The following is an 8,549-nucleotide window of genomic DNA, read 5'->3' as shown; positions in this document are numbered from 1 at the left end:
GTTCGTTTGGTAGGAAAGAGGAATTGCAGTAATAAATAATTAATTTGAGGGGTACTGTATTGATTTAGGTGTGTGTTCTTTAAGTGTTTTTTTTTTTTCCCTCATAAACCTTAACATTTTCTTATTTATACCCTTTAAATATCCGGCCGTGTTCCAGGCTGCCTACCAGGCCTAGTAGCCCCTCTTAGTAATTTATTTAGCATATTACAGCCTAGCATTGCCTTCTGTGTTGTTATTCCATTTTTTATATGGACATGATCAGTAACTCACAAAAAGGTAATGAGGTATAATGTACAGAATAAACCGCTAAGGAAGAGGTGTTACTAAATATTCAGTCTCTTCTCGCTCTTTTAAGTCAGACTTTGATCTGAGGTAAAGATACAAACTGTACCTGTACTGTATATGGAAGGCTTTTGCTTTCCTTGACTTGTCCGTCAGCGAGTGAGATACGTGTGTATACATACATAACATACATACATACATACAGAGAGAGAGAGAGAGAGAGAGAGAGAGAGAGAAATGCAGAATCACAAGCTTCGTTATCTAACAGGGTAGAAAAGACATTAAAAACGTAAAATAAATTAAGAGAGAGAGAGAGAGAGAGAGATTAATAAAACTCAGTACAATGCATCTCTCCAACACCTGAAAACACCTGTGATTGCATATTTTTTTCCTCTCTTTCTCTCTCTCTCTCTCTCTCTCTCTCTCTCTCTCTCTCCCCTCCTCCTCCTCCTCCTCCTCCTCCTCCTCCTCCTCCTCCTCCTCAAGGCCATCATGTGCATCGGTAACACTAAATGCATTGTTACCAAGCCGAACACACACACACACACACACACAACAATATATATACAGTAACAGATGACCTTACACTCTGCCAGTCGTTGCTTCGCCGTCTAACAAGGAGGTAAAACACATCTTACTATGGTCCACGTCAGACCGCTTGTGGGTTTGAGCAGGGAGAGCATTTACCGTACCCCCCTTCACCTCCAGACTTGTAGTCGCGAAACTCATGGACCCATTCTTAAGACCTCTTGCTATCTTTTCTCTTTTTTCTCTTTTTTTTTCTTAGCTTGCGATAGACTTCTTCCAATCTGAGAGGTTGCATATAGTCTTCCTTAACTTCTCTACTATACTTCTTTCACATTAACTTGGTCCGGGTTTTCGTCCTTTTTACTGCTTATTTCACGTAGCGCTGAGGCAGATAAGACAGTGGGGCTCTACATCCTGCCCATAGCACTTCATCGTGACTAGTACTTCACTCTTAAGTAACAGGTGACTATTCAAGATGGAGGGATGGCAGTTTTAGGCCAAGTTAGAGGAACAAGAGTATAGTAAACTCTAAACAGAAAGGCATTACACTAAAGCCTTACTCTCGTCGGTTAAGAAAGCTCCCTAGCACCTCCTCCATAGCGATTTATTTTTGGATATAGCTTTTTAATATCCTTTTGTAAGGTATATATGCAGAGTATGGCAATGTTTGAAAGATTTGTATAACACAGAGTAGGACTGCAATGTGTAATAAGCAAGATAAATCGATTAGGAAAAGGTGTTAGGGAGCTTCCTTACCTTCCCCCCAGAATATAGGCCTGTGTTCACATTCTTCTTAACAGGTGTGAATTATGGCATGCAGGTAAAGGCAGTAACATCCCCCGTACACAGTATTATTATTATTATTATTATTATTATTATTACATTATTATTATTATTATTATTATTATTATTATATTATTATGTTGGACTGTTTGGTGAATGAAGGTCGTAAGGTGGGTTTGGTTATTAATTGTGGAAAAACTGAAATAATCAATATGAATATGGAAAATGCGCAGGAATGTGTAATTGGAGGTATGGTTGTAAAGCAAGTTGATAGGTTTAAATATTTAGGTACTTATTTAGCCAAGGATGGTTCTTTGAACTTTGAATTCGAGGAAAGGTTAAAGAAGGCTAATCAGGCAATGGGAATGCTTAAAAATATTTGGAATAATAAAAATTTTTCTGTGCATACAAAAATCAAACTTTATAAGGTAATGGTTAGGAGTATCTTAATTTATGGACACGAGTCTTGGTACAGCACAGTGACTATGGAAAATAAATTCTTGGTGTTTGAAAATAAAGCACTTAGAAGAATATTAGGAGTTAAGTGGTGGGAAAGGATACCAAATAGTAGAATTAGAGAAATAACGGGAGTGCAGCCGATCGATGAATATGTTAGATTCTCACGATGGAAGTGGCTAGGACATGTGTATAGGAGACAGGGAATAGTACGAGGTACACCAGGGTGGGTGGCACTTGGTAGGAGAGGTAGAGGAAGGCCAAAAGAGACGTGGGTGAGGACAATGAGACGGGAAGCTGGAGATGAGTGTTGGGGAGATCTTGAGGAGTTAGCACAAGATAGGATGTGGTGGTGTGAGTTCATCGAGGCCCTATGCATCCCCGAGGGTGCCACAGGAAATGATTGATTGATTGATTGATTATTATTATTATTATTATCATCATCATCATCATCATCATTATCATCATCATTATCATCATCATCATCATTCTTCTTCTTCCTCTGACCTTTCCTGTTCTACTTAACAGTTGATACTATTGTTATTATTTTTATTACTACAACATTATTATTATTATTTTTTTTTATTATTATTATTTATTATTATTATTATTTGTTACTCCTCCTCCTCCTCCTCCTCAAACCCTCCCTAATCATCATCTTGCCAGGTGTGAATTATGGGTGTGGAGGTAGAGGCAGTGACCCGTCCAGTGCAGCTCGGCGAGGGTCCACACTGGAGTCCAAGGGAACAGGCTCTTTATTACGTGGACATCTTTAAGCAGGATGTCCACAGGTACCACCCCGCCTCAGACACACACTCCAAGCTGCATATAGGTGAGAGAGCATGAATTTAGGTGGTTTCTAAGTATTTTTTGATGAGAGCGTCGCGTGCTTACTTCCTTGCTTGTTTTTTTTTCATTGTCTTCAACCAGGATGTTCACAAGTGTCATCCCGCCTCAAACACACACCCCAAGCTACATAAAGGTGAGAACTATCATGGATTTATATGTATTTTTTACGTTACCTCTATGAGCGTGTCGCGTGCTTACTTCCCTGTTTGTTTTTTTTCTTGTCTTTACGTCGTCATAAGCAAATATAGGTGAGAAAGCGTGGATTTGTGTTTTGAGAGAGAGAGAGAGAGATTCTTTAAGAGGGCGGTTCCTTCACTCTAGTAGTATCTCATGCCAATAAACCGAGGACCTTCATAGTACGTGTGGTTCGATAGATGGAGATAGATAGATAGATAAAGAAATAGGTAAGTAGGTGGGTAGGTAGGCTTTCAATAGGTAGGTAGTATAAGTAAGTGGGAAGGCAACTATTTCGATAAGTAGGTAAGTAGTTAGATACATTGATAGATAGGTAGACATGAGTATAGACGGACGGGTAGATGGGCAGGTAGATAGAAGAATTACCTTTTTAATACCTTTTGGGGAGGGAGGGAGGGGGGAAGGAAATACTTCCCCAGTATCCCTGCTTGTCGTACGAGGCGACTAAAAGGGGCCTTTCTGTCTCCAGTCTTTCCGTACTGTCCTCTTCTGCTCTTCTCTCCAGCCTCTTCTCTCGATATTTCCATGTTTCTTCCGGCCTTTATTGTCCCTGTGCTTGTGCAGTGCCATATAGCCACAGTATGGGTGGTGCTAATTCTTCCTTATTTCTTCCTGCCCATCTTTTTAATAGACAGTCAGGTGGATAGGCAAACAGAGGAAGAATTCCGTTACTTGTGTTTTCTGCAGAGGGCGGTCCAGTCACCCTAGTAGTACCCCACACCAGCAAACCCAACACCTTGATAGTGAGTGTCGGTCGCTCCCTGGCGGCTGTGACCTGGCCTGACCCCACCCGTGACCTCACCATCTCCACCTTCACCACCCTGGCTACTGTTGAACCCGGGTAAGGTCACGAGGGGCCTACGCGCGGTGACATCATTGGCGTTCCTTTTGTACTTAATTTAAACTAGTATTAGGTGTGGCTTTGAGTTATTTATTTATTTATTTATTCGTTAACCATAAATTAAAATGAGAAAATTTACTCTTTTCACCTTAACTTGGCCCTAATTTTCATCCTTTTCCTGCTTATTTCATGTAATTGAGTTATAGAGAAAATACTATGGCTTTGCGTCCATTCCACAGCACTTCTTCGTGACTAGCATCATATTCTAGTGTTAGGCATGTATTCTCGTCGGTTAAGGAAGCTCCCCAGCACCTCTCCCCTGGCGATTTATTTTTAGTTATGGCTGGTTCATATCCTTTTGTACGGTATTTTTGCAGAGTATGGCGATGTTTGAAGGACGCGTACAACACAGAATAGGACAGTAAGGTGTAATAAGCAAAATAAATCACTTAGGAACTAGTAACCAAGGAGACTCATCCCTGCCTCGTGATTCCGTATTCTCGTCAGTTAAGGAAACTCCCTAACACCTCTTCCTAAGCGAGTCATTTTGTTTATTGCACCTTGCTGTCCCCTTCTGTTCTATGAATTATTTTTGTATCACAGCATTCTGCGTATGTAAAGTGCAAAGTTATATTAACCAACCGTATAAAAAAAAAATCGCTAAGGAAGAGGTGTTAGGGACCAAATCTAAACCGCTAAGGAAGGGGTGTTAGGGGCCAAAACTTGATCGCTAAGAAAGAGGTGTTAGGGAACTTCTTTAACCAAAGTGAAGACAGGCCTTAGCATTCAAGCATAATTAACCCAGTTCCCTCAGATGAACACAGACGTCCAGATTCGTAGGAAGCTTTCTAAATATTTCTATTTTTTTCCGTACAGGTTACCGGGCAATAGATTTAATGACGGCAAGTGTGATGACCTGGGCCGGCTGTGGGCAGGTGAGAGAGAGAACTTCCTCTTCCTCTTCTTCGTCTTCTTCCTCCTCCTCCTCCTCCTCCTCCTCCTCCTCCTGCATTACTAAGGGTTACTTATGCGGTATCACTATCACACCAACATTGCGTAACACATTGATTGGCAGTGTGTGGGTGTGTTTTTATCCAAGAGTAATTTATTCACTACCACACCACCACTACCACAACAACAATAGCAACAACAACACAACTCCAATGATACCACCACCACCACAACAACACCAACAACATTAATAATAATAATAATAATAGTTATAGTAGTAGTAGTAGCAGTGGTGGTGGTGGTAGTGATAGTAGTGGTAGTAGCAGTTATACGTAGTGGTAGTAGAAGTAGTAGTAGTAGTAGTGTTTATATTATTATTATTATTATTATTATTATTTACAACAAGATATATGTCCAGAGTCAAAAAACAAAATCATCACCCTACTCTCCATCATCATTTCTGTTGCTAATTAACCTTGGCGTCACGTGTGCAGGTACAATGGGTGCCACAGACGTTCCAGACAACCCAAGTCCGCACCAGGGCAGCCTATACACCCTGGGCAGTACAGGAGCTGCCATGGTGCTTGACAAGGTAGGTTCAGTACCGATTGTGATGTATACCTTACCTAACTAAACCATCTCTTGCTTAATATAACATAGTCTCACCTAATGTAACCTAACCTAACTTCACCCAGCCTTACCTAACCTAACCTAACCTCACCTATCCCAACCCAACCCAACCTAACCTAACCTAACCTAACCTAACCTAACCCAGCCCTACCCAACCCAACCCAACCCAACCCAACCCAATCAAACCAAACCAAACCAAACCAAACCAAACCAAACCTAAACCAAACCCAAATATTATATTTAGGTATTCAGTGAAATAACATTACCTGTGTCACCGTTACCTAGGTCAGCATCAGTAACGGGCTGGCGTGGAGTGAGGACAACCACACGTTTTACTACGTGGACACAGCCGAGTACAAGGTGGAGGCGTTTACCTGTGACTTCACCAAGGCACAGATTAGTAAGTCTGGAATAGAGTTGTTTATAGTTACTGGGCTGCTGACTTGTTCGAATTGGTGTGTGTGTGTGTGTGTGTGTGTGTGTGTGTGTGTGTGCGCGCGCGTGTGCGCGCGTGTGTGTGCGCGCGCGCGCGCTGCCGTCGCTGCCTTCGCCAAAAGGAAGCGTGGTTCAGAAATGGCTGTAATTTGGGCAAGTGGTGATCTCTTGTTCATACCTATTATTCATCTCTAATTTTTTGCCAGTCTCTCACCCATTAACTTATAGCTATTATTCGTTTGTAATGTCATGAGATGGAGGAATGGAGTAGAGAGGTACAGGAGAGAGTGGGGATGTAAGCTGAGGGTAGGGCAGCGATGTGGCAGGGGACAGGGCGACATGGAGGCGATTTGTGTGTGATCCCCTTGCGGGATTAAGGCGTCTGGCTATAAATAGATAGATAGGTAGACAGAGAGATAGAATTTTATACAAGTCTTTTACCCATTCTTCACGCATCAAGTTATTCATTTTATTTATTCTTTTCGTGCAGATGAGCGACGTACCATCCTTGATTACCGGACCGCTGGCCTCTACCCCTCCTTCCCCGACGGCCTCACCATCGACACCAAGGGACGCCTCTGGGTTGCTTGCTTCGGCGCTGGCAAGGTTAGACTCTTGGCCTTCTATCCCTGACACATCTTTCGTAGCGATTTACTTTGGATATGTCCGGTTAATATCCTTTTGTAAATTATTTATGCAGGGTATGGCGATATTGGAAGGATTTACGTAAAGCAGAAGAGGACAGTAAGGTGTAATAAACGTAATAAATCGCTTAGAAGGTGTTAGGGAGCTTCCAAACCCGACGAGAATGCGGGCCTTGATGTGTTTAGTTGTGTTGATTTAGTACAGGCATGGACAAAGGAGAAACTAAGTACAGTACCACCAACAAGTAAAGGAAATAACGAAAGGAAGAGAGGACAAGGGCGATGATAAGTGGTGAAATAAACAAATAAAATATGTATGAATGCTATGTATGTATATATGTGTGTGTATGTAGGTGTATGTATTTATATATGTGTTTATACGTACGTGTAAAGAGAGAGAGAATTGGACAGTGAGAAAAATGCGTTGTACTGAATGAGTCACACTTGGCAGCTCATTTCAAAGGGTACGGGAGAGAGAGAGAGAGAGAGAGAGAGAGAGAGAGAGAGAGAGAATCTGCCCATCATATATCGTCTGCAAAATTTCTAACACGTAGCTTTAACAACAGATTCACTGCATCGACCCCCAAAGCAGACAGATAGTGGACAGCGTAGACCTGCCCACGTCCAACATCACCTCCGTGTGCTGGGGCGGGGCTAACCTGGATGAGCTCTATGTTACTACCACGCAGAAGGGACTTACTGCTGCACAGCTCAAGGCTCAACCCAGTGCCGGGGCTGTGTTCAGGTAGGTTGGATATATATATGAGTGAGAGAGAGAGAGAGGAAGGGGGCAACACCGTAAGAAGGGAACAGAAGTGAAGTGATACAGCCGCTGGAATATGAACGATATTGAAGTAAACAAAATATCCACAACATGAACTAACTGCAGGTCCTCCTCGAAAACGATGAAGATTTACACGCCATTTTTCAGCATGCACGGGTTCTCCTTAAAGATAGTTGCCATATATGGCTGATAACAGCCCTATGGTTTGGTTCCCTGCGAAATTGATACAAGTTTAAACTCATGCTGTTCTTTATCAGATTCCTCACAATTTGTTACCACCCGCTTTGCGAAACGAGTAGAGTGGTAATGTTTTCATTTGTGAGGTTGGCTGGCTGGCTTTTTTGTGTGTTTTGCGTCCTGAATTTGCGTCAAATCAGAAATGAAAGTACAAAATTATGTGCCGAGGACAAACTTTCTGGCTGCCCGGGTGGTGAGATTCCATCGTGAGATGGCATCTAGTTGCCAGATCCCCTTTTTTTTTTTCCTTTAGCGAAATTGTTAAAACATTTATGTAAGACATTTATTGCATTCATTTTGGTAAAAATGTTCTTCAGTTATAATCAATGAATGGTTTCCCGAAAATATTTGGGTCGTACACCCACCCCCTTCCCGGCACTCCCCAAATCCGTGCCTGGATGATGGTGATGATGATGATAATGATGATGATGTTAATGACTATAGTTTTGTATAATCAGCGGCAACAGCAATAACTGATAGAAACAGAAGTAGTAGCAGTAGTAATAGCAGTAGTAGTAGTAGTAGTAGTAACTCTATTTTTCGCAGGGTGGCTGGCGTAGGAGCTCGTGGAAGACCCCCAAAGGACTGTTGCATCGCTCTGCCGGCTTAGCGAGAGAGAGAGAGAGAGAGAGAGAGAGAGAGAGAGAGAGAGAGAGAGAGCAATGAAACTGTTGCTTGAGACAGTTTTTATCATTTGACTGGTCTAATGGAGCTTTAATGACAAAGTCGTTTGGTGTGTGAGTAAATCTGTAAGTGGATCCATAATGGAAAATGAGCACAAGAGAGAACTGGTTAAGTTGAAAAGAAAAAGACCAGAAGATGATGATGATGATGATTAGGAGGAGGACGACGACGACGATGAGAGAGGGAGAAAGGGAAAACTTACAGCATACTGAAAAAATGTATGAACTGATTTGAAATAAACTATCGTAAT

General features: G+C 41.9%; 1 protein-coding gene across 1 annotated transcript; it reads left to right on the top strand.

The window, feature by feature from the left end:
* The first annotated feature begins 2,724 nt into the window (after window positions 1-2,724).
* LOC145408417 (regucalcin-like) lies at window positions 2,725-8,225 on the top strand. The gene is made up of 8 exons (XM_080279145.1): window positions 2,725-2,881; window positions 3,781-3,934; window positions 4,811-4,869; window positions 5,380-5,477; window positions 5,801-5,915; window positions 6,441-6,556; window positions 7,161-7,339; window positions 8,162-8,225. Exons 1-8 carry the CDS (start codon window positions 2,725-2,727, stop codon window positions 8,223-8,225), a joined length of 942 nt encoding a protein of 313 aa, XP_080135271.1.
* Window positions 8,226-8,549: the final 324 nt, after the last annotated feature.

This window comes from Coenobita brevimanus, chromosome 77 (genome assembly GCF_032717465.1).
Source record: "Coenobita brevimanus isolate Jiangsu-jjx chromosome 77, ASM3271746v2, whole genome shotgun sequence".
Lineage (NCBI taxonomy): Eukaryota > Metazoa > Arthropoda > Malacostraca > Decapoda > Coenobitidae > Coenobita > Coenobita brevimanus.
This window is presented reverse-complemented; position numbering and strand designations above follow the sequence as displayed.

Bases quoted from the DNA above. Each gene is read 5' to 3' on its own strand.
- LOC145408417 (XM_080279145.1), top strand. From the start codon at position 2,725: ATGGGTGTGGAGGTAGAGGCAGTGACCCGTCCAGTGCAGCTCGGCGAG. The intron at 3,935-4,810 runs GTAAGGTCACGA...TTTTCCGTACAG, and splicing joins CTGGCTACTGTTGAACCCGG to GTTACCGGGCAATAGATTTA. The intron at 4,870-5,379 runs GTGAGAGAGAGA...TCACGTGTGCAG, and splicing joins CCTGGGCCGGCTGTGGGCAG to GTACAATGGGTGCCACAGAC.